General features: G+C 48.5%; 1 protein-coding gene across 4 annotated transcripts in view; it reads left to right on the forward strand.

Annotated features, from left to right (window-relative positions):
* MRRF (mitochondrial ribosome recycling factor) overlaps window positions 1-16,160 on the forward strand; it is a 55,490-nt gene extending 39,330 nt beyond the window's left edge. For 3 of the 4 annotated variants that reach the window (XM_026513904.4, XM_057313740.1, XM_026513905.4), the window contains 2 exons: window positions 2,665-2,824; window positions 13,725-16,160. In XM_026513904.4, coding sequence (XP_026369689.2) covers window positions 2,665-2,824; window positions 13,725-13,802 — 238 coding nt within the window. In that variant the 3' untranslated portion in view covers window positions 13,803-16,160. Of the gene's footprint in view, window positions 1-2,664; window positions 2,825-3,069; window positions 3,236-13,724 lie in introns of all 4 variants that reach the window. The other variant, XR_007190919.2, reaches the window with a different exon arrangement.
* Window positions 16,161-25,954: the final 9,794 nt, after the last annotated feature.

A 25,954-nucleotide genomic window follows, 5' to 3' on the forward strand; every position in this document is an offset into this window, starting at 1 on the left:
AAATAGCTCTCTTTAGAGAAGTTTAAGAGGTTTCTTACAGACTTAGATTCATTTATTTTCTGCCCCTCCTAGTATTTCATCGGGATTAAGTTTTTTGAATCAGTGGATCAAGTTTTAATTTTCCTGTTCCTTCCTTGTACTGACATATGCTTTGGCAGAACAAAAAAGAGACCTAAACATGTCAGCATGATTTTTGTCCAATGAATTAAAAACCATAAAAGTAACAAGATCTGATCCAAATCCCTAAACTCCTGACATGGTGGGTTTGTCCTTTTCAGTCCCAAGATTCGTATTACTGACTTTGAAAAGCTTTCTGCCTGGAAGCAGAAGTGATGGCAGCAGTGCAGAATTTATTTGAAATAGATTACCAGGGGTGGGCAGCACAGAGGAGGGGAAGCACACAGGCCGGAGAGATCTGGATTTGAATCCCAGTCCTGTCGCTCAGGCCCATGTGGAAGTTGCTCAGCATCTGTGCGCCTCAATTTCCTCCTTGGAAGATGTGGGGGTGAGAATCCAGCTGGAAGAGTCGTTGCGAGGGTCTGTGAGGTGCGGTACTTACAGTACTCACCTGGCAGAGACGGGCTTAATAATGGCAGTAATCAGGATCATTTCTATTTCGAGAATACCTTCAATAGCTGAATCCAGAGGGATGGATTTGTAATGCAGCCGTCCGCTTTGTCTTCAGAGCTCATCTTTTCTCAAAAGTCTTTAATTTTTTTTTCTCATCCTGTCAGGGAGAAAAATAGCAGGTAGATGCCACTAAATCTTTTAACACCCACTTGTCACTGCTTCACATGGGACATATACCCAGAATGTGGGCTCGTCCTTACCAAGCAAGAACCACACTGATTTGAGGGTCAGGAACCGCTGCCAGTGATGTCCATTTCAGGACCCAGGGGGCAGAGGAGTTTTGTCATACTAAGACTGTTGCCGTTTGATTCAGGTCAGCCTGGGTTTGGCCCAAACTTCCTGGGCCTCGTTTTCTTCATCTGTAAAATGGGGCTCATGATCTTGCAAGACCCTCCATGACACGGCTTTCCAGACTCTTTTCTTGTCACTCTCTTGTTATCTGTGCTCCAGTTATTCCTCAAATGAAACTTGGTCTCTTTGCAGCTTAAAGCCTCTGTATGTGCTCTTTCTGCCTCCTGGAAGCCCCCCTTGCCGTGCCAGCGCGGGCCGCCCGCACTCCTTCTTCAGATCCTCATGTGTGTATTCGTCGGGACGAGATGGGTTATGCTGTAGTAACAGGCAACCCCCAAGCCTCTGGGGCTTAGCCCAGCGATCTGCTTCTTGACCAGGCTGCACGATGGGCGCTGTTTATCCGGGTCGCTCTGGGGCCCACGCTGATGGAAGCTGCGTCTCCGCTTGTATCGCAGCCCACAGAAATGAACGTGGTGGAGCCCACAGCTCCTGCCCCGAGGTGACACCCCTCCTTTCTGCTCACGTTTCATTGACCAAAGCGAAGTCCCCTCTCCCCTTAGAGGGGAGAGGAAAAAATGCCTTCCTACTGGAAAGACTTAAGAACCAGGACACTAGTGAGCAGATCCGGAGATGCCCGCCTTTCGGGGTTATTATTATTACTCGCCGCCTGCCCGAGCTCAGACAGTTCCAGGCCAGTGAGTGGAGCTGCTTTTGTGCTCCTGCGGCACCTTGTACTTCTCCGCTTCCCTGACCGCAGCACTGCCCGCGCTCCCACTGCCCTGTGTCTCTTCTTGCCTCTCTCCCTGGCTGAGCTCCCTAAGAGCCGAACAGAGCTCGGTCCGTGTGCACCGGGGCTCCCTCGTGCCCGAGCCTGGTTGTGCTGGGTGAGTCGGCCCTCACTGTGTAGAGGACCAAGAAACAAAGGCAGAGCAAACTCGCGGGGTTACTTTGCTGGGTTGTGATGAGTAAAGGTAAAATAAGAGTAACAGTAAGTGCCTCGTGTAGTTGTAAGGGCCAGCTTGGAAAGTGCTTGTGGCCAGGTGCGTCGGAGGCCCTCCGGGTGCTCATGGTGGTGATACGATGAGCAGGGGATCGGTGGAAATAGCTGACGTTCAGTAAGCACTCAGACGTGCCAGACCCTCTCAGGGCTTCTTTGGGCAAGTTAACTGTGCGGCGGTTCTCACGTGTTGGGACTCATGTTGCGTCTTGGTCACTTTTGCTTATAATTGTAAGATTCGGAAGATTGCTACTGAACTTGTTTCGGGTGGTTTAGAGATTGAATGGTGCAATTTCTGTAGCATCATCCGTTCATTTGCGCTGCATCTTTAGTGGCAGAGAAGGGGGTAGAGTTAGAGCTAACAATTGCTCCCTTTCGTTGAGCCCTTAACATGGGCCAGGGTCAGCGCTAAACAGTTTACGTGCACTGTTTCTTATCACGTCACTCCATCCCCATTTTACAGATGGGAACTCTGAGGACACAAGTCAGTGATGCATGTAGTAAGTGGTGTGGCCAGGACCCCTGGCTCAGGCTTTTAAGCAGTCCTGCTAGGGGCTGTCCTCACCTACTCCCCAGGAGCTTCACTGGGCCCCGAGCACACCCCTGGGCATAGCATCATCACCGATGGAGAGCAAAGCTGCTAACTGCTGAGCTGGTGGACAGGGTGATGTTAAATCCTCAGCTGGGAGCTAACGTGTGGGATGATTCTGTTGAATGGTCTGTTTTGTTTGTTTGTTTTTAATCAGGGTAACCAGGGAACACAGGGAAATGCTGGTGAAACTGGCCAAACAGAACACCAACAAGGCCAAGGATTCCTTACGGAAAGTTCGTACCAATGCAATGAATAAGCTGAAGAAATCAAAGGACAAGGTCTCGGAGGACACCATTAGGCTCATAGAGAAACAGGTACTGTTGCCACCAGATGTAGTACTTGTGTGTCTGACCCAGGGAACCACCTGTTTGTGTCTGAGAGAGGAAGACTAAAACCGAATACCCCTGATTCTTTCCTTGGCGTGATGAGGATCGGCCGAGTCTCTGTTCTGGCTTAGCCCTGGGAATGTGGAGGAAGAGAAGACGCTGTTGACTCTTTGCTGTGTTCCAGGCTCCGTGCTGAACACTTTCTGTCATTTCGTTTATCCTTGTTGCTACAGAGTTGTGAAGGAGGTCCCGAGGAAGCTGAGGTTCAAAGAAGCTAAATAACTCGCTCAGAGTCACACGGCTGGTCAGTTAGAAATGGATCCCAGCGCAGGCAGACCACCTTCAGAGCTTGGACGCTGGCGCTCTCGTGCATGTGGTGGCTTGTCTGGGTGCCGGGAGGTGAGGACTTAGCCGTGTTCTTACTGCGCCGAGCAGCGGCACTTGAACAAACTGCAGGGAAATAATGAGAGACTGCGGGCAGGTGGAAGTACGCGTGCAAAGGGGTGCTGTGTGAAAGAACGTGACACGGGTGGTCATTGCGGCGGGAGCGCTGGCTGAGGCTCGGGATGGCTAGCACAGCAGCCGGTTCATAGCAGGGCTTGGAGACCAGGCCGAGCAGCTTCCGCTGCAGAGACACTCCCACGCTGGCCGTGCCGCTCTGTCGGCCGTCTGTGGCCACGATAGTGCTGCGTGACGGACCACCTCAAAACCCAGCGATTGACAATGTCAGGCTTTATTTCTTAGTCTCATTTCTGTGGGTCAGCTGGGGAGTCGCTGGTCTAGGCTGGGCTTCGTGGGCTTGGCTCCAGATGCTGGATTGGGTTCAAGTCTGCTTTCTCTATCCCTCAGTCTTTTTGAGTCAACAAGCTCCCAGGACATCTTTTCTTTTCGTTTCTTTTCGTTTCGTTTCGTTTCGTTTCTTTTTTTTCAGAATTTTTTTACTTATTTGTCAGAGAGAGAGCATAAGCAGGGAGAGCAGCAGGCAGAGTGAGAAGCAGGCTCCCCGCTGTGCAAAGATCCCGATGCATGACTCGATCCCAGGACCCTGGTCACGATCTGAGCTGAAGCAGACGCTTAACCAACTGAGCCACCCAAATGTCCCCCCAGGACATCTTCTCAACAGCATAAGCCCAGCCAATTAAGGACATTTGGAAGCACCTGCTCTTGGCACGTCCCACTGGCCAAGCACGTCCCACGGGCCAAGCCCGGTATCACTGAGCCAGAGAAACATATATATTTGTGGAGGTCTGAAGGAGGGCGTGAAGATTTGTTGAACAGTAATTGAATCTGCCACAGCATCACGATCACTTAAGGAGCTTATAAAAATACAGGTTTCTGGGGCCCCACGCCCAGAGATTGAGTCAGTGAGTCTGGGGTGGGACCTGCAGATCTGCATTTTTATTTTTTTTTTTTTATTTATTTTTTTTTTAAGATTTTATTTATTTATGTGAAAGAGAGACAGCCAGCGAGAGAGGGAACAGAGCAGGCGAGTGAGAGAGGAAGAAGCAGGCTCCTAGCAGAGGAGCCCGATGTGGAACTCGATCCCGGAACGCCGGGATCACGCCCTGAGCCGAAGGCAGACGCTTTTAACGACTGTGCTACCCAGGCGCCCCTTTTTTTTTTTTTTTAAAGATTTTATTTATTTATGTGAAAGAGAGACAGCCAGCGAGAGAGGGAACAGAGCAGGCGAGTGAGAGAGGAAGAAGCAGGCTCCTAGCAGAGGAGCCCGATGTGGGACTCGATCCCGGAACGCCGGGATCACGCCCTGAGCCGAAGGCAGACGCTTTTAACGACTGTGCTACCCAGGCGCCCCTTTTTTTTTTTTTTTTTTAAAGATTTTATTTATTTATGTGAAAGAGAGACAGCCAGCGAGAGAGGGAACAGAGCAGGCGAGTGAGAGAGGAAGAAGCAGGCTCCTAGCAGAGGAGCCCGATGTGGGACTCGATCCCGGAACGCCGGGATCACGCCCTGAGCCGAAGGCAGACGCTTTTAACGACTGTGCTACCCAGGCGCCCCCTTTTTTTTTTTTTTAAAGATTTTATTTATTTATGTGAAAGAGAGACAGCCAGCGAGAGAGGGAACAGAGCAGGCGAGTGAGAGAGGAAGAAGCAGGCTCCTAGCAGAGGAGCCCGATGTGGGACTCGATCCCGGAACGCCGGGATCACGCCCTGAGCCGAAGGTAGACGCTTTTAGCGACTGTGCTACCCAGGCGCCCCAGATCTGCATTTTTAAATGCTCCCCAGGTGATTCTGATACATTAAGTCCCTAGAAAGACTTTTTTCCCAGACAGTGGGGAGAGCACATCTGTGTTTATGAAAGATGACTATGGTGGCTGGGTGAAAAACAGATTTTAAGGATCAAGCGTGGAGGCAGGGAGGCTGTTGTGGAAATCCATCCAGGAAATGGTGGCCTGAACCTGAGTAGTACCAGTGGATTGAAGATAGGAAGACGAATTTACCAGTATTTAAGAAAGAGAATAGTGTTTAGCGTAATATAAAGGGCTTGCTCAAAGCCTCTGCATCCACCACAAAAGCATTATTTTAGAAAGATTGAACAGGAGTGTGGGCAGGATGGGGAGTCAGGAGGGAAGAGGCTGGAGGCAGGGAGCGTGAGCACTGTTAGAGGGTCATCTGGAGGAGGCCGTAAATTGACTAAGTGCTCCCCTTCTCCTGGCCCAGCAGTTAGAATGCCAGTTGTAGGCCAGCCCTAACAATCACCCAGGAAAAAATTTCAGATGGATGCCTGGGCTCTGCTGCTGCATTTACTGATTTTTAGTAGGTCTCCCCAGGAATGTATATTTTTTAAAAAGCTCCCCAGATAAATCTGCAAAAGCAGACACAGATGGTAACTAATGACCTAGAAGCGTGACGGTGTGTCCTTGTGATGGTACCAGAGTTAGGTCTAGCTTGTTCTGCACTTGATGTCCTGTGACCTTGGGGACGTGACTTGACTCCTTGAAGTCCATTTGTTCTGTAAAAAGGGGTTTGTAATTCCTGCCTTACAGGGTTGCCCTGACATGCTAGAAGAACCATTAGAGTGTCTGACACCTGGACCCTCAGAGCTCCCTTCTTGTCTTCTGTGTGCCCTCCTCTTGCCCTACGTCAGCTAAAAGAGGTTCCTAGGTTAGGCTGGCCTTTTCTGAGCTCCAGTCAGGCCTTATAGGAGTCTGTCCTTGGCCCCAGCTGGGCCAGCTCCTTGTCCATCCCCAGGAAAGTCCATCTCTGCAGTCAACACTTGACCCTTCCCTTGCTTCTTCATGGTAAGCCCGTGGACCTCATGAACATTCCAGGTACTCCTCACTCAGCAAGACAGGGCCTCTGCCTCAGGGACCAGAGCCCACATTCCCCAAAAAGGGAGGAATGATCGGAGAAGCAGTACTCTTGATCAAACCCACTTGACAAGGACTTTGCTAGAAGCCTTCACATTAGCACCTGGCTTTTCACCTTCCTCTTCAGATTAGTTTCTCCAATGCTTATTACTGTTGATTGTTATTATTTTTCAAAATGAAAATAACTTTATTAGTTTTTTCTGATACTAAGCTATACACGTTAGTGTAAATTTTTTTTTTTAATTAAGAAGGAAGTAATTGAAATTTCATCACTCAGAGATGACCATTGTTAACGTTCTGGTGCAGACCTGCACGCTATCTCTGTGAGGACATGTGTAATATTACAAGAGAAAAGATCACAGTCATGTACATAACATATCCAGCGCAATAATCTTTATTATTTAAGATATTATCATTTAAAGATGAGTTCTTACCATTACTGTTACTAACTGCCTTTCCTGTCGTATGGTTGAAAGTGGAGTGAGAAAATCTTGGGACAGCCTTGTACACCCTTTATATCTGTTCTTTTTCCTTGGCAGAAGGCACTAAGCTGGAGTTTAGGGTATGTGGGTTTTGTTTTTGTTTTTTAAATAAGCGAGGCAGGGGGCTGATCGTTGTTTTATCAGAATATTTTAAAATTTGTTTACTTTGTGCCTGATTATCCAAGTAATGTATGCTCACTGTAGAAAACGCAGCGAGCTCAGAAGACTGTTTTAAAAGAAATGGGGGGAAATTCACACCATAAACCCACATTGCAGAAGCAACTGCTCTTAACATTTTGGAGTATTTCTTCTTTCCCTCTTTTTTTTTAACTACATAGTTTTTAACATGACTGAATATGCAGTGTGCATATGGTTTTGTACTCGGCTTTTTATTTTCTGTTTAGCATTAAAACCATTAGCATTTTCTTGTGTCTTAAAAAACTGTAAACAGCCATTTCTGATGGTTGGAAAATAGTCCGTCTTGTGTTATACCATAATTCATTTTCACAAGCCTCTTGTTGGACATTTAGTTTGTTTAAACTTTTTTGTTATAAATAAGGTTACAGTGAATATTTTTGTACATAAGTCTTTGTTGAGATGGTTTCCCTAGGATAGAGTCCCAATTGTGGAGTTAATGCACAAAGGGAATGCATATTCTTAAGATTCCTGGTATGTACTGCCTAAATCACTTGCAAAGGTTTTAGAATATGCGTATTTCTTTTTTTTTTTTTTAAGATTTTATTTATTTATGTGACAGAGAGACAGCCAGAGAGAGAGGGAACAGAGCAGGGGAGTGGGAGAGGAAGAAGCAGGCTCCTCGCGGAGGAGACCGATGTGGGACTTGATCCCGGAATGCCGGGATCACGCCCTGAGCCGAAGGCAGACGCTTAACGACCGCGCTACCCAGGCGCCCCAAGAATATGCGTATTTCTTAATAATTTTGCCTTTTCTATTCCCTAACATTTGAACCCAGAATTTTTAATGCAAGCTTGAAATGCTGATCTTGGAAGTATTGCTTTTACTTCTACACTCCACAGAAAAGATTAAGTTCTTTTTTGTATAAATCTATACAACCTTTCTAAAGGATAATATAGAAGTATATACCAAAATCTATACATTTCTTTTTTTTTTAAGATTTTATTTATTTATTTCACAGAGATAGAGACAGCCAGCGAGAGAGGGAACACAAGCAGGGGGAGTGGGAGAGGAAGAAGCAGGCTCATAGCGGAGGAGCCTGATGTGGGGCTTGATCCCATAACGCCGGGATCACGCCCTGAGCTGAAGGCAGACGCTTAACCGCTGTGCCACCCAGGTGCCCCTAAAATCCATACATTTCTGACTCAGATCCATACATTTCTGACTCAGAGGCTTAAGAATGTATCCAAAATACATTGTCAAGAATGTCACCTACAGAGGTGTCGGTTGATGTATTCTATATAATGGTAGAAAATTAGAAACTGTCTAAATTTCTGACAGTGGGAAGATAAATTGTTTTACATCCATTTACTGGAATCTATACAGAGACAGTTATAGAAATATTTTGCAAGGCACCTGGGTCACGTAGTCGATTAAGCGTCCTAGTCTTGGTTTTGGCTCAGGTAGTGATCTCAGGGTTGTGAGATCAAGCCCCGCGTTGGGCTCTGCACTCAGCGTGGGGCCTGCTTGAGACTGTCTACCTCTCCCTGTGTGCCTGCTCTCTGCACTCTTTCTCTCAAATCTTTAAAAAAATATATTTTGCAGAGGCACCTGGGTGGCTCAGTTGGTTAAGCGTCTGCTTTCGGCTCAGGTCATGATCCACGGGTCCTGGGATTGAGCCCCACGTCTTGCTCCCTACTCTGCAGGGAGTCTGCTTCCCCTCTCCCTCTGTCCCCACTCATGCTCTCTCTCAAATAAATAAATAAAATCTTTAAAAAAATATTTTGCAGGCATGGTAAGTTTCTTTTGGAATTTATTTTTTTAAGGTAGTTTACACAACAATATTATAATATGATTCCATTTTTATAATGAAAATTTTCATATACATAAAAGTATTGGCAGCTTAGGAGTGCCTGGTTGGCTCAGTCAGTAGAGCACGTGGCTCTTGATCTTGGGGTTGTGAGTTCGAGCCCCACGTTGGTTGTAGAGATTACTTAAAAATAAAATCTTAGGGGCACCTGGGTGGCACAGTCATTAGGCGTCTGCCTTCGGCTCAGGGCGTGATCCTGGCGTTCTGGGATCGAGTCCCACATCAGGCTCCTCCGCTAGGAGCCTGCTTCTTCCTCTCCCACTCCCCCTGCTTGTGTTCCCTCTCTCGCTGGCTGTCTCTCTCTGTCAAATAAATAAATAAAATCTTTAAAAAAATAAATAAATAAAAATAAAATAAAATCTTAAAAAACAAAAGATTGGCAGCTTATCCACTTGAGGACGTTAATGCTGGTCATTTCAGGCATTGGGATTATGAACAATTTCAACATTATTCTTTGTGGGATTTTTAATGTTCCAAAATTCTTTTGAGGTCCGATTTTTTAAAAACTATATTATAAAAATGTTTCTTCTTTGGTGTATAAAAATGAAGGGATTGAGTTATAGATTCTATCCCTACAGTCACATCTGACCCCCCCCCCCCCAACACACACACCCCCAGCTTCCCAGCCCACAGCCCAGGCCAGCTCTGCTGAGGAAGGACCAGGGCCTACGCGCTCGGGACTCGGACATCTGCCAGCCTGCTGTTTCACCTTTGCCGCAGTTTACTATAAATGGGCCTGCTGAGCATTAAAGCGCTTGGCAGAAACCACCAGTAAATCCGGCCAAGATCCTTTCACTGCTGCCTTTTTCTGAGAAGCCGTGCCGCTCTGAAGTGAAGCTGGGTGCTAGCGGGCTGAAGGAGGGAAGGGCTCCTGGCCAACGGGCAAGCAGGCGGGGAGGCTGGACTGGGTGAGGCAGTGGGTGTTCTGGCCTCAGGGAGGCTGACTTGCCCCCCGCCTGCCCCCTCAGTGCGCTCTGGGCTCTGGCCTTCCCCTTTCCTGTCTCCGCCTTTCACTTTCCTGAACGACAAGGGAGCAAATGTGATGATGATGATGATATGGCCTCTATGAGGCAGCAGATTAAAATGGAAAGGGCTCTTGCTGTGGAGTCCGGCAGGCCTGACTGGTTCAAATCCCAGCTCTTTCACTTCTCGGCTGTGAAGGTTAGCAAATGGCTTCACCTTTTTGAGCTTCCGTCTCCTCGTCTGTAAAGTGGAAGGAGGGGTGCTTATCTCGCAGGGTGGGTGAGAGGACCAAAGGACACACATACTTAAAAGTGGCTGGTGTGGTTCTCGGTCCTCAGTAGGTGGCCGCCCTGTTTGTCTGTCCCATTCCTTTCCCCACCCTTTGACTCCAAATATGGGGCTGGGATTGGCTGTCGGAATGACCCTCACACAGCTGGCCTGGAGTGAGGAAGGACTAGGCCAGGTGCTGGGGACGCCTTGGACCGACTAGCAGCACCAAACCGGCAACCCGGGTGGGTGAGTTCCTGGCTCAGTCACACCACTGACTTTTTAACATGACCTTGGGCAGATTAGTTAACATTTTATGCCTTGGTTTACTCCTCTGTAAAATGGGGATAATTCCTGTCTCACCTGCCTTATAGAAGTTCTGTGTGGATGTTGGATTTGGACAAAACCCCTTTGCAGACCATGAATCACTGTGCAACTGTCAGGTGAAATAGTTAAATGTTCACAATGTCTTAAAGGGACATAGTAACAGCATTTCACAGGTTTTGCGGATTATGTGAAATAATGCATATAAAGTTTTTAGCCCAGTGCCTGACACGTAGTAGTTCTCGGGAAGAGGGAGCCGTTGTTGGTGCTGTTGTCATTGCTGTGAATCATCATTATTTTATTGTACTTTATTATTTTTTTTTAAAGATTTTTAAATTTATTTTAGATGGAGAGAGAGAGTGCATGTGCAAATGGGGAGGAGCAGAGGGAGAGGGAGAAAGAGAATCTCAAGCAGACTCCCCGCTGAGTACAGAGCCTGAATCAGGGCTCAGTCTCGTGACCCTGAGATCAGGACCTGAGCCAAAATCCAGAGTTGGACACTCAACCGACTGAGCCACCCAGGTGCCCCATGTTCATCATCATCATTTAAAAAGTCTGAGGAAGATGGAAAAGATGAACTTGCAGGCAGACTGTCCTCAAGGGCACTTTGTGCCTACAATTTGGTAGAAAGTTAGCAAATATTTTCATTAATTGATTAATTTGAGAAGAAGTCAGGAAGTGATAATAAAAATCAGAGTAGCGGGGCGCCTGGGTAGCACAGTCGTTGGGCGTCTGCCTTCGGCTCAGGGGGTGATCCTGGCGATGCGGGATCGAGTCCCACATCGGGCTCCTCGGCTGGGAGCCTGCTTCTTCCTCTCCCTCTCCCCTGCTGTGTTCCCTCTCTCGCTGGCTGTCTCTCTCTCACATAAATAAATAAAATCTTTGAAAAAAAAAAAATCAGAGTAGCACAAGCAGCATTTGCATAGCAAATAAGCAGTTTAAACCGTGCTTGCATATGCACGAACACGGTCAACCCGCACAACTACTCTCGGAGGAAGGGACCGGCATCCCCATTTGATAGATGAGGAAACTGAGATTCCGCGACTTACACATTGTCACCCCACTGAGAATTTAACCCAGCACCCACATTATCACACTGTTATCTTAGGCACTCTTCCTCTCCCCAGTCCCGCTTCCTGTCCCCAAACTGCCCTTGCGCCATTTTTCCTGAGTAGGCTTGCTGGAGGGAGTGCTGCTGGGCATCATGCCACCCGCCACGCAAGGCAGCTGCTCTGCGCGGGGGCAGCAGCATCTGAAGAGTCCGTGGCGGAGGGAGGAGGGACCGAGCAGCCCTTCTGAGCCCAGCCGCTCTTCCAGCAGCCCCCGAAGCCGTGCTTTCCCCGGCTACATAATGTGCAGTTGTTGCTATGGTGAGAGCCTGGTTGTCTCCCCGCCTGGGACCAATTGCTCCAAATCCTTTTTCGTTTCTACCCTTTCCAATGCATTTAGTTCCTAGTTCTTGGCCAAGGCCTGTGGTCTGCAAATAAAGATGTCAAACAGCCGGCGTGCTGCTGAGCACACGGGTCCCGGGCACCATACTTCAAGGCTTCCTGTCTTATGGTCCCTTTTAGACGTGGGAGGGAAGCTGCAGTGCTTATTAAATTGTATTGTATTTTGTTTCTCACTCTTAGTACATGTTTATTTTTGAAAATTTGGAAAATATAGAAAAACACAGAAAACTTTAATAATTATTCATTTAGTAACTATTTCCTGAGCACTTGCTATATACTTGGTCTTTTGCAAGATGGGACAGGTGGGGACATGGATAATATATTGCCTATCTTCCCATCACTGAACGATAAACACTATTAATATTTTCACGTTTCCTTCCATTTTTAAGAAATATCCATTTTTTACATACTTGAGATCATTTCTACTATGTATTTGCACAATTCTGTATCCTGCTTTTTCTTTAACTCTAAAGGTAACATGAGCATTTTCCCATGATATTATAAAGAATGTCTTGACACGTTATTTCTTTTTTTCTGATTACAAAAGCAATCCATACTTGGTGTAAACATTCAAACACTTCAGAAATATGTGCTGGAATGTTATTCATATTTGTACCCTTTCCATAAGAAGTAGATAATCGTAGCCATTTTTAATGGGTATATGTATTCAACTACTTCCCTGTTCTATCACTTTAGATTTTCTGATTTTTTCATTTTTTTTTAAAGATTTTACTTATTTATTTGACAGAGAGAGACAGCCAGTGAGAGAGGGAACACAAGCAGGGGGAGTGGGAGACAAGGAAGCAGGCTCCCAGTGGAGGACCCAGGACCCCGGGATCATGCCCTGAACCGAAGGCAGACACTTAACGACTGAGCCACCCAGGCGCCCTGCTGATTTTTCATTATTGAAAAGAAAGCCTAGAAAGGGGCACCTGGGTGGCACAGTTAAATATCCGACTCTTGGTTTCGGCTGCGGTCGTGATTGGTTTGGGCTCGGGTTGTGATCTCAGGGTCGTGAGATTGAGGCCTGCGTCAGGCTCCACGCTCAGTGTGGGGTCTGCTTGAGACTGTCTCTCCCTCTGCTCCCCACTCTCTCTCTAAAATAAATAAATAAATCTTAAAATAAAAAAAGCCTATGAGCACCTGAGTGGCTCAGTCAGTTAAGCATCTGCCTTCAGCTCAGGTCATGATCCCGGGGTCCTGCTTCTCCCTCTGCCTCTGCCCTGCCTCCCATCTCTCATGAATAAGCAAATAAAAAATCTTTTTAAAAAATAATAAAGCCTAGATAAATATCTTTGCATATGGAACTTTAGAAATTTTTTTCAGATTCCATCCATGTGGTAATTTCCCAGTTGAGAGATTTGGGGGGGGGGTTAAAAAATGGTGTGGACATTTGCATCAATTTGAATTCCTATCATTGATATATGAGCTTATCCATTTTACCATAGCTTTCTGGCATTGAATATTATAATTAAAAACTACAACATCAAACTTTGTTAACTACGATAACTGAATTATATCTTGTTTTAATTTGCATTTCTTCAGTGTCTGTTGAATTTTCCATGTTTGTTAACCAGATGTATTTCTTCTTTTCTCAAGACTTTTTTTTTCTGCTTGACTACTGGGATCTTAATAGTCTTATCAATTAGTATGAGGGCTTTATACAGCAAGGTCTGAGGAAATTCTAGAGGGTCATTAAGTGACCAATAAGGCTGGCTTCCCTGTATTCTATAATAATAGTTAAGAATCTTGGGCTGTGGAATCAGACTACTGGGGATTAAATTTTGTCATTGCTACTTTCAGCTGTGTATCCTGACGGGATCTAACTGCCTCAGTTTCCTCATCTGTGAAATGGAAAAAATGATAGTATCTATCTCATGGGGCTGCTGCTGGCAATCAGTAAGAGTGTGTATATAAAGTTCTTAGCACAGTGCCTGGGTGGGACTAAATAATATGAGCTTCTGTCACCATCGCTATTTCCCAGAGAACTTTCGCAGTCTGGGAATGTTTGTCCCCCTACCCTTCCCCAGCCCCAGTCATCGGGCTGTCTCATTTTGTGTTCCTGCAGATCAGCCAAATGGCCGACGACACCGTTGCAGAGCTGGACAGGCATCTGGCAGTGAAGACCAGAGAGCTCCTCGGATGAGAGCCCGCCCGGGGCAGCAGTACTCCAGAGCCCAGTTTCTGGTGGATCCCATGGGTGGCAGATGGGCCCTCTCTTCTCTGTCCACACAGAAGGCTGTCACCATGCAGCTGGCAGTCTTCGTGAGGCTCAGACTTCTAGTGCGTTTTCTTCCTCCTGTTTCCTGTCCACCCCATTCTGCTCTGGCTCTCTGCCACGGGCGGCCCTCGGAGAGTATCTGCTGTGACAGATGGCCTCTACTTAGGGCATTTGCCCTGATCATGACATTGCCAAGATACTAGGACTGTTGGCTGCCTCAGCACTGCCAGTTTCTTGTCTCAGGAGCCTCCTTTTCAGTTAGTTGGGCCCTGTGCCCAACTTTGAACTCTGGGCTGATGTGGGCCTTCACCTGTGACTGGATCCCTTTGCTAGAAGCCCATTTTTACCTAAGAACAAAATCAAAATAAATGGGGAAGAAAAACCACCACAAAGCAATGGATAGAGTGGGTCTGGATTCATGTTCTCGAAGGACCTGTATGTAAAGCCACCAGAACGATACTTTTGCCTCTGAGTCATCCTCACACATGCTCTTCCCTCTGCCTGGACCATTCTGCCCCTGCTGACCTACCGGCCAGTCCTGTCCATCCTTCAGGCCTCAGCTTGGGTATCCCCTCCTCCAGGAAGTCTTCCCTTTTCCCCCAGCCGAGGACTGCTGTTATTGGCTCTCAGGACTGTCCACTGCTTTTAACTGAACCTTCACTATGCTTTTCGATAATCAGTCTGTATATCTTCATTATCCTCAGAACTTGGCATAACGCCTGGAACACAGTAGGCGTTCAAATGTGCTGTAAATGAATTGTACGGAGTAGCTGCTCAGCGAATTCTGGCGGCTTTTTCTTTCTTTCCAGTCAGAACACCATCACTCTGTCCTTTTCCACTCTTGCCTTTGTCCTCAACATTTACTTGGAAATGAGATACCTTCCCCCAGGGCCTGCCTGTTGACAGACAAGTGGTTTGTTGTGGCTTATCTTTGGGTACTGGGTTAAGTAAGGGTTTTTTCCTCCAGTAATTTTCTTTTCCTTTCTTTTTCTCTTTTTTCTTTTCTTTTTCTTTTCCTTTCCTTTCCTTTCTTTTCTCTTTCCTTTTCTTCTCTTTTCATTCTCTCATTCATAATACAGCCATCATGAGCTAGGCACAGTTCTAGGCAGTATCTTTCATCTTCCTGGTGAACTTGCGAGATGGGTAGTGTCTTCATTTTATAAATAGGAAAACTGACAGCTGACAATATTAGATAACTTCTGCAAAGCAGCAAGCCTAGTAAGTGACAAAAGGTTTCGTTATTCATTGTCAGACTCATTTTGCAGAGAGGGAGGAGCTCAAGAGGTCAAATTTCTTGCCCAGGGTTACACAGCTAGCAAGCCCGCAGAGCTGGGATTCAGACGGAGGCCTGATCTAAAGCTCACATTCAGCTCGCTGCATAAACATTTAGTGAGCGCCGACTGCATGCCAGGTACCGTGTTACATGCTGGGAATGCAAAAATGGGTAAGACGTGACCTCTGTCTCTGAGGGGTGCACGGCATGCTGGACTAAGACATTATCCAAAATGTCTCGGGTGGAAGATGGGGAGTTCATTCCAGTTTTGCCAGATGTCTGCCTTTAGAGTGGAATCTGCTTGGGCCGCCACGGGGCCTGGCTGCACTCCTTCAAAATAGCATCCAACTTCTCTTCACTGTCTGACTCCTCTCAGATCCCGTCCCTCGCGGGAGGTCTGCTCTTCGCCCTCTGCTTATACTGGTAGAGCACAGTGTACGTGGCCAGGGGGGGTTCAAGGTCAGAGTCAGGTCGAGAATGAATCTCCCACCCCGCTTACCTGTCCTCAGTCCGACCCCACTCCCCAGCCCTGAGTAGCCATCACACGATCAGAAGTCAGCTGCGGGAAGAACGGGGACAGACATAGCAATCAAGGAGCCTTTTTTGGGGTAAGCCACATGGCGGGGGCATTGCAGCAGTCTTTCGTGAGTGGCCGAAATCCCCCACTCACAGCAAATGTGCTTCTCAAAGATGCAGGATTTTTTAATAAACAGAGGAAATGATAAATTATGTTGTAACTCCACTCCAAAGGCATTTGGTTCTTAACAGCCAAATCCTCTGTAGTCTTTAAATAAACAAAAACTTATTTGGTGAACAGACGGGGTTGGGAGGGATGGAAAATGAAAGATTTTCTGTACTTGGGTCCCACATGTCAACAATTTCTCTCCTGTGTGTATGTTGGCCAAAGCTGTATATCATGATAAATGAATAAAGGAAAACCTCGAGCCCAGGGCAGTCAGACAGCTCAGCAAATGGCTTTCAGCTGATTGCTCTATTCCAGTTGACATTTATCAAAGCGTTGCTCTTTTCCTCTGTGTCGGGCTGCGGTAGTGGCAGGGACCAGGATGAGACTACCTGTGTGGATCTGCCGAGTAATGAGTAATGCTCGAGCGATGCCTTCTCCCTCACTCCTTCCTTGAACCTCTTTCTTTCAAAAGGAGAAGCTGGGGCTGGAAATTCCTACCCTCGCCAGAAGGATTAACCGCCTCCTCCATTCAGCTCACCAGCTTTCCAAGTCCCATGAAACATACAGGCCAAAGAGAATTCGAAAACTTTTGTCCTGTTGGGTTTTTTCTTTTTTACATGCTCGTGTGTGTGTGTGTGTGTGTGTGTGTGTGTGTGACGTTACAAAAGAAACTGGAATATAAAAAGTTAAAAGACAAACTTCTCATAAGTTCCCAGTCTTACTCCTCTGTAACGATTAGATGTGTATCCTTCCAGACCTTTATATGTACATAATTTTTAAAAAGCAGGGAAGGGAAATATTCTGTTCATTCTGAAACTTGCTTTTTTTTTTTAAACCCAGCAACACATAATGGCCATCTATTCATGTGTGAACATGGAGATATAACTCACCCTTTTTCACTGCAGTGTGGTATTCCATAATACGGATGTACCTTAACTTCACTGCTACCCGTATATTTTTAAAAATCATTTTACAGGGGTGCCCGGGTGGCGCAGTTGGTTAGGGTGTCTGACTCTTGGTTTCGGCTCGGGTCATGATCTCTGGGTCATGGGATCGAGCCCTGTGTCAGGTTCCATGCATGAGTCTGCTTGGGTGGGCCTCTGTCTCCCTCTCCCTTTTGCCTCCTGCCTCCCCCCTCAAATAAATAAGTAAATCTTAAAAAAAAATCATTTTACATGCATGGGAGGATGTTTTTATTTAAAGATGATTTTTTTTTTTTGCTTTTTGAGAAAAAAGAACCCCTATTCTAAGTTTATCTGCTTAAAGATGATTTTCTTGCTTTTTGAGAAAAAAGAACCCCTACTGTAAGTTTATGTGAGTTTAAGAGTTTTAGCTACTCTTCCCCAACCTCAGACTAACCTTTACTGGGTGCCTACCTTAGAGCAGGGGCCATACTGGGCACTTTGCAGGTGTTACTACAGTTAAACTTCTGAATGGTACCAGCTGGTGTGAGTATTACCCCTGTCGGTTGACAGGAGAAATTCAGGATGGGCATTCAGCTCGTCCAAGGTCACACAGCTCATCAGTGCCAGACTGGAGTTTGAAACTCAGATCCGGCTTTGAAGTAGGTCCTTACACAGTGCACTTCAGTTCGGAAGTCTTCACCGAATCCTTACTCAAAATGCACTGCTCCAGCCCCGACGGTGGGAGAAGAGAAGCGGAAAGCTCGCTCTCCTACAGCAGTTAGCTACTTCTAATAAAGGTGTGTGTCGAAAGCTGCGCAGGAGCTGGCACACGGTCAGCACCGAAGGGATGACAGCAAAGGTGTGTGTGTGCGTATTTCCACCTCCCACCTGTTCGGCAGACTCCGCTAGAGCTTGTAAGAGAACCAGCGAATAATGACAATGACGACGGGAATAGTGTCGTTATATTGGCTTGGTCCCGTTTAGTTTTCAAAGCGCTCCTACGTCCTCTATCCCATTGAAACCATTGAGCAAGGCTTTGCCGTTTCTTTTGCTCTAATACGTGGTCAATTTCCATGATGTGCGTTAAAATGTATAGTCTCTGGGGGGAGGGTACGAACTTTGCTATGTACACAGGAAGTGTAGTTTACAGACTGTATTAGGTTTTCTGTATTCTTTTTTGGCCTTTTGGTGAGTCTGGGACTGGTGGTGGTGTTTCAGTCTCCTGTTACTAGCATTCGTATTTCTTCTTGCACTTCCTACAATTTCTGCGGGATGACTTGCTGCTGGTTTGTCCGGTGCCCAGAGAGCCTGACTCTTCTCTCATCTTCATCTCATTCCGTGCTTAGAGTCTCTAGTTCTGTCTTGTCCTCTATCAAGCTCACAGCCCCCACTTGCTTTTTGTTTACATTTGCTTGGTGTAGCTTTCCCGTTCTTTTATTTGAAGGTTTCCAAATGACTGTTTTAGGTGTGGTTTCTGTTTGAGAGCTGGGTTTTGTTCTGTGATCCATTCGGAAACGCCTTTTAAAAATGACCTCTATTTTTAATTGTGATAAAATACCCATTACATTTGCCGCCCTAACCATTTGTAAATACACAGTTCAGTGGTAGCACGTACATTCCCATCGTGCAAGGAGACCTCCAGAACGCTGTTTGTTTTTGTGTCCGGCTTCTTTCACTCGGCACAATGTCCTCCACGTTCATCCACATTGTAACAGGTGTCAGAATTTCTTTCCTTTTTAAGGCTGAATAGTGTTCCATTATGTGTACATATGAAACTCCTTTTCTTTTAGGAGGTGGCCTAAACTCCTTCACATGTATTGATAATCCTGAAATGTTTAGTAGACGTCTACACTTTTTTTTTTTAATTTTGCATGCAGTATTAACACTAGGTGGTTGCGTGTCTGAACCCTTAGCAGATGAGGGGCTCGATGTTAGGTTGAGGAGAGGGGTTACTTCTGCACAGAGGAGGCTCGCTGCTTGTCGAATGAGCAAAGTGGCAACCCCTGTCTCCCATAGTCCTCGGTTCTGGTCTTTGTTTTAATCCGTCACGTGCTGCAAGGTCAGCTCAAGCTGAGACGTAGCTTTCATCATGCTGCTCTTCTGCTGCACCCTGCAGTGGCTCCCGATGGCCTGCCGAGTTGTGTGTGGACCTCACCCGACGTCCAGTGACGTCTGCCATCTCAGCCTCTGCCTCTCTTCAGTTGTGATACGCCTCCCACAACTACCCTAAGGCAATTGGTGCTTAAGCTCGATGCTATTATTACCTTTTCTGAATTTGGGAGCTGCTCCCCCCCGCCCCCCGCCCCATGTCTTGGCTTAGGCTGTTTGCCTGCTAGGCGCTCCCTTAGATCGCTGCCCCACCCAATAGGCAAAACTTGTCTAGCCTTCCCAGCTCTTTTTGGTCCCACATCCTTGCACTAACTCATTCATTTCTTTATCTTGACGTTTCTCCTGATCCCTGAACGTGTGCCCATTGACCTGCATATGCCTCAAGCACCCCAAACTCAGCCAGCCCCCTCTGGAATACATGTCCCTGCCAGGCCAGTCTCTCTCCTGCGATGCCTCTTGGGAATGCCTCGCTGTCCACCCAGGTGCCAAGCCAAGACACTGGGAGCCGCCTGCGCCTCTCCGTCCTTCACACTCTCATCCAGGAGGTCACCAAGTCCCGTCGGTTCTACCTTCAAAGGGCTCTCCTTTCTGGACACATCCTCGAGTGGTACGTACCAGGGAACAGAAGTGTCACATGTTTCAGGCTGGCCCCGCCTGTGTCTCTGGCCTTCCTCAGAGGCAGACCACCACCAGCACTGGATAAGCCTTGTGTGAATCCCTGGAAAGAAGAGTTCCCCGCTCTCTTCATCTTTGCATCCCCTGCCTAGCACAGCTCAGAGCAGCTGCTGGGGAAGTGTTTGTCCAACCCTGGCCTTGAATACCAAGGATGTCAATTTACATCAATAACCCAAAGCTTCCCTAATTACTCTCACCTGCTTGCTCAGACCTCCAACCTCATCTGCTGAGTTGGCCTCCAAAATTTCTGGGCATCTCAAGGCTGCCTCCCATGGTGTCCATGATCATTGGCATTCACCCTGCCCCTCTCCTGTCCAGGGTCCCCTTCGCTGGCATCTGCGGCCACGAATGCCACCTGGAGCTTCACCTTTGCTCCCACTGGGAGTGTCCGTGTCCGTGACTGGAGTGCCTGAGCAAGCTAGGTGGGGTCCTGAAGAGCAGGGTGCCATGGCCCTGGGTGGCAGGGTGCATGTGCCTTCTCTCCCTACCAGGCTCTAGCCTCAGCCCAAATTACCCCCCACTTGGTGATAATAATAATAATAATAGTGGCTAACAGTCCTGGACCTTTCCTGGGTGTCAGGCAGCTCTAGGAAGCTAGTTACTATTTTGCTCATTTTACACAGGACGAAAGTGAAGCACAGCGAGGGGTAAAGTGTTCAGAGGCGCACAGGACCAGAGGAAGACACGAAATGCAGGGGGCCTGGTGTCTGACCCCCAGCCAGGCAGCCTCCGGAAGTTCTTTCAGCAAAGAGACCGGAGGGGCCCCGTGAGGTGTGGGAGTGGCCAAGGAGCTCTGGGTCCTGTCCCAGCTTTGCCCTTGCTACCCAAAGTAAAGGTCACTGCCTTTCCCCATGGGTACAGTGAGGGGCTCGCACAAGATCAGTGGTTTCCAACTGGGCTGGTCCCTGACAACATTTTCACCCATTTGGGGCAGAATAAGTAAAATACAGGGATGTTCCAAATGTTTTTGTAAAATTAAATTTATTTCACTTAAAGGACTTTTCTATTATTGTTAGATCTTGCTCTTCCTATTTTCACTGTTGGGGTTGGTTAAAATGTTCTTTCTATTCTAGAATGAGAAGTTGGTGATTCTAGAAAAAAAAATTCCCATTTAGAAAGATAAACAGTCACCCTCTGTTGGTCACCTCCGTTTTTTGGGGGGTTGTTGTTGTTTTTAACTTTACAGATGCACGACTCCCAAAGTCTGGTAGCTATGGGACCTCACGCCTACTCCTAGCACTGCCGTCCTGAGGCTGTCATCCAAGGGACGCTGGAGCTGTAACCAGGGAGCGAGGCAGCGGAGGGAAGCAGTCTGACCCGTGTGGGTGTCGGGGACCCAGTGGGTGAGCAGGCGGTGGGGTTGGAAACAGGACAATAGTCAATCAGGAGGGTTCAGAGACCCACAAGGAGGAGGGATGGGTAGGGAGAGGTGAGTCAGAGAGAGGAGAGAGAGACAGAGACAAACAGGGAGGTAGAGACAGATGCACAAAGGCCAGAGGGAGGGAGAAAGAGGCAGAATCAGACAAAGACACACACACACACACTCATGTGCACACACACGTACAAGCACAGAGTCAGCAGGTAGTGACAGATGAGAGACACAGATAGTCAGAAATGGAAGGAAACAGAGGGTGAGAGTGAGACTGTCATCCCGAAGAGACTTTCCAAGACGCCCAGAGAGAGAGAGAGAGACACTGAGATAGAGACAGAGACACAGAAGGAGATAAACACACGCGAAGAGAGAAAGCGGCAGAAATCCAGGGAGAGAAACACAGTTGAGAGAGAGGAAGAAAGGAAGGAAAGAGAAAAGAGAGAGAGAACAGAAAACCGGAAAGAGGCACATGTAGACAGAACGGAGACGGCGTGAGGCAGAAGGAGGTGAGGGGGGCGATGGAGGCTGCGAGCTGGTGGTGGCTGCAGGGCCCCAGGATCGGCGGGGCCGCGTGGGCAGGGCGTGGGTGGAGGAAGAGGCAGCAGCAGCCCGGGCCAGGGCTGCAGGGACCAGATAAGGACGCCTGCCAAAGGAAAGCGGGGAAGGAAAGACGTTTACAAATCCCCCCGGGGGAGAAAGCCGGGGAGGCTGCCCCAGGCCCAGAGAACAATGGGTACTTGACTTCAGTGGGTCATTAATGAGACAATTAATGGAAAGAGTAACAGAGGCCTCCCCAGGGAGAACTTGGAGGGTGGATAAGTGGAATTATTGTGGAGGGCGGTTCTAAAGGGGGGGAGCCTGTCCCCACACTCCCAGATGTCCAGCATGCCAGCGGTAGATTCCTGGCCTGGGGCTTGGGGCCTCCCTCAGCTCCCCGACACATGCCTGGTGCTCCCTGGACCCCTGCCAGCCCCCAGATGCACCCCCCACTTTTCCTATCCCCGTGCTTTGCTGCCGCTGCTTCCTCTCCCTGGAATGCCATCCCTGGATGATCTTCCATCCATGGAAACCCTACCCACTGCAGGGGTAGATACGCATGGTGCGTCCGTGGGCTGCCATGGTGAGCCCCAGCCATGTGCTTGAATGAGAAGAGAGCCCCGAGACATAATGGGCAGTGGAAAAAGCAAGCAGAGTCGTAGCTACAGTGCGACACCCCTTACGTAAACTGGAATGACACAAACACAAAGTAATTAAAACGATGATTCCTGACTCTATTTTGCATTATAAATTCATTTTTTGAAAGGGAGAGTTGTGAAATTCATTACACAAATTCATACTGGAGATTGCCACTGCCAATGGAAGAACTTAAGGTACCCAAAAGTCATCTCGTATATGTGGATCGAAATGAAAACTTGACCAAGTGTTGATTTGGGGTTGCGAAAATAGGAGTGGTTATTCCTTTGTTTTCTGGTTTTGTTTTATTTATTTATTTTCCAGAGAGACAAAGAGGGACACATCTTAGCTATCCTTCAGCCCAGCTCAACGCCACTTCCTACAGGAAGCCTTCCAGGAATCCATCCACCAGTCAGATGTGGTCTCCCTTTTCCCTAGTTTCAGTCTCTCAGGGCTCAAAGCACTTTCTCTCTTGTGTTTCCCTTTGTGATGTTCATGGACTGTCTTCCCTACTGGATAGGAGCCCCCGGAGGACAGAGACCTCCAGCACAGGGCTGGCACAGAGGCAGTGCCCAGGGGTGTCTGTGAGACTGGACTTAGCTCTCCCGTCCACCACTGTAGGAGGCAAACCGCCAAGGCTCTGATGACTTCTTAGATCCAATACCCATAATCAGTTTTGGGGAGAGAGGAGTGGGCTCCTGAAATTCGAAGCATTCCTTCCAGAATGGGGATCTGCGGAGCGGCAGCCGCTACTCAAAACTGTTTAGGAGGTCTTGTTTGATGTGACCAGGAAATCACCTGATCTAGTTAGCCAGCACCATTGCCAGCAAAGCCTGAAGCTAGAGTCCCAGGGGCGTCCCGTCTCTCCCCTCGCTAGTGAGGTAGAGGTAATTAGCTTCCGCCCACCCAAATCTACCTGTTAAAAGAATCTGTGGATTCCACTGGCCGCCGGTGAATCCTATTTGCTGGTAAAATGAGGCTACTGTAGAGACCAAAGGAAGAAGAGGGGCCGAGTCCTTGCCCACCCACCCAGGCAGGCATGGCCCAACCCTATCCACGGCCCCCATCTCCGGAGCATTTAGTCCATGCTCTGCCCCAAGCTACCGTATCTAATTTGATTCTCAAAGACCCCCTGTGTTACCAGTGAGGACGAGTCTAAACAACTCGCTCGGGGTCACAGGATGGCCCTAAGTGTTGGAACTGGGACTCCAGTCTGACCTGTTACGTGGAGGGTGCGTCCTGGTGTGGGCAGTGGGGACGCATAGCTCTCCCTACTTCTAGGCAGTTCCCCCTCCCCCGATTGTTTGTTTTTGAAGGTAGTTTCCTGGAATTCCATGGTACAGCGGGTCTAGCGTGGGCAGCAGCTCAGAAGGATCCTTGTGTGCCAGTCTAAACCCTTACCTCCCCAGGAAGGAGCCGGTTGCTGGGCAGAGACCGAGGCGCAGAGAGGGACCAGCTCATTCATTCACAGCAGAACAAGTGAGTAGCAGGGCCGGGCCCTGAGGTCCAATGTCCTGACTGCGGCAGGCCCCCCTGGCCGCCCATATAGCAGGGCGGACTTCACCTCGGGACTCTCCATCCACTGGGCTTTGTGGTGTCATAATGCCTTCGTGGGACATAGAACTACAGAGTTTGGGGGACAGGGAGGGAACTGAGAGATCATCTCTTGTTTGACTCTCTCTTTGTAGTGATGAGGAATTTAAGGCCTAAAGAAGGCAAATGACTCACAAGGCCGTTTGATGTCAGGAAGTCCAGGCTAAAGAAAGCAGCCTCATGAGCCACAGAATCCCTTGGATTCTCAGAAGCTACTGACTCCAAGTTTAGAACCCGTTTTAATAATAGGTAACCTGGTAGGCAAACCCAGAGCCGACTGGAAACTATAGATAAGAATGCAGGGAAGAGCGGTTTGCACTCAGTTGTCTGCTGAATGCTGAATGCGTGCCCCCATGAATGAATGAATGAATGAATGAATGAATGAATGAATCGCTGCTTCCCACCTGGTTCCATCTCTTGCTGCCAGATTCATCATCTTAAAATAGCCTTTGTCATGACAGGGCCTTGCTCAAAGGCCCCTGAGATCTCGCCATCACCAGGGTAACCGAGCAGCCTCCAAACCAGTCTCATTCCTCCATAGCTGGCCCCTCTGACCCGTTCTCCATATGGCGACAAAATGCAAATCACGCTGCTCCCCCTCAGAGGCTCCCGGTCACCTCCAGGAAAAGCCCCTTATTCTTACCGCAGGTTCTCAACTGCAAGGTTTGACTTGGATCGTCTTTCCATCCCCATCTCACAGCAGGCTCTCCCTTGCTCTGGCTCTGACTTCCGTCAGGTCCCTGCAGACCCTGGTCACTTCAGGGACTACACTTGCCATTCCCTCTGCCTGGGGCACTCCAGACCCCACCCTGCCTGGCTAGCTCCTGTCCATCCTGTAGATCTCCACCTCATTTTCCTGCTTCCTGGCAGCCTTCCCTGACCGCCCCGGCTTGGGTTCCTGCAGCCCCTGGACTGAAGCAGTCCCCCGGTGTCCCATTCGGTTATACGTAAAGGACCTCAGTGTCTGCTGCCTGCCCAGACTGTGAGCTCCAAGGGGCAGGGACTGCCTTACTGTCACGCACTGTGCACTCCACAAGTGTTTGCTGAGAGATTGAGTACTTACATTTGGCTGCCCGCTGAAATTGACTTATTCATTCACCTTTTATTGAGCGTCTACTGACTGTCAAGCCCGGTTCTCCACACTCCACAGTGGTGAACCGACTATGGTAAAGTCCCTGCCCTCGCGGAGCTCACAGTCTACTCGGAAGAGGCAGATATTAAACAGATGAAGGAATAACAACGCGAGGCAGAGCTAAGTGCTACGAAGGAAAACAAAGCAGGGCTGAGGGGTGGAGCATTGTGTGTCTGTTTGGTGGGAGTTGCCAATGTAGAGGGAGCGGTCAGGGAATGCTTCACGGAGGAGGTGACATTTCCGTGATGAGCCAGGGCTCCCGAGAAACACAGACCCGCTCCCCCACTTGGGCTGACTGGGCCCTAGGGGTGTCCAGGGGTGACAGTCCCAGAGACCCAAGCCCTCCCTCCCTTCCAAGGCAGGAGCAAGGAACCCAGACAGGGCTTCCGGCCAGGCTTCTGGCGGGTGCGAACGCCCGAAGCTGCTCTTCACAACAGCCGTGATTGGGCTTGAATACGTGGCAAGAGGCGGCGATTGCTTTGTGCACGGAGGACTCGACTGATTGTGGCCTGGCGATTGGCACCCACAGACCGTGGCCGCCAGGCTTTACCTCGCACCCCCAGCGCCGCGGCGGGCCGTGCGCAGCGCGCCAGCCCAATCTCGCCTCCTATATTCAGAGTTGATTAGACGCTATTTCTGCCTGGATTTTCAGAAGGCTCAAGAGCTTTTTTAATCACTACAGTGGCTCATTACGGTTTTGCAGTGACACTCATGTCCTTCAGTTCTCTTCTCAGATTAGATTCTATAGTCAGATGAATATTGGATGATTTCATTACATACAAATGCAATCAACAGTTTTGCATAAATTTCTTCTCTTTTCTTGAGTTTCAATTGACCCCAGCACCCATGGTGGCAGGCACGATCCACATGCAAATGAGCTGGGTTTGCAGCCGCAGAGGGGCCCGGAGGAGGCGGGCACTTGCACCAGCCCAGGGAGGGAGCACGCCTTGATTGCTCAGGCTTTGGGAACGGGGCCCTGGCAGAGGGGGTGCCGCCCAGGGGGCAGCCTCCACGGCCAAGGCAGGGCATCTCCGTGCAGGACGATGTCCCTGCAGGTGAACCGGACACAGGGATGTTCAGAGTCGGGCAGGCCTTCGGGGCAGAGAATGGAATGTCGAGTTACAACCCGGGCGGCTAGGGGTGTGTGCAGGACGCCTGGG

The sequence above is a fragment of the Ursus arctos genome, unplaced genomic scaffold (assembly GCF_023065955.2).
Source record: "Ursus arctos isolate Adak ecotype North America unplaced genomic scaffold, UrsArc2.0 scaffold_18, whole genome shotgun sequence".
Classification (NCBI taxonomy): Eukaryota; Metazoa; Chordata; class Mammalia; order Carnivora; family Ursidae; genus Ursus; species Ursus arctos.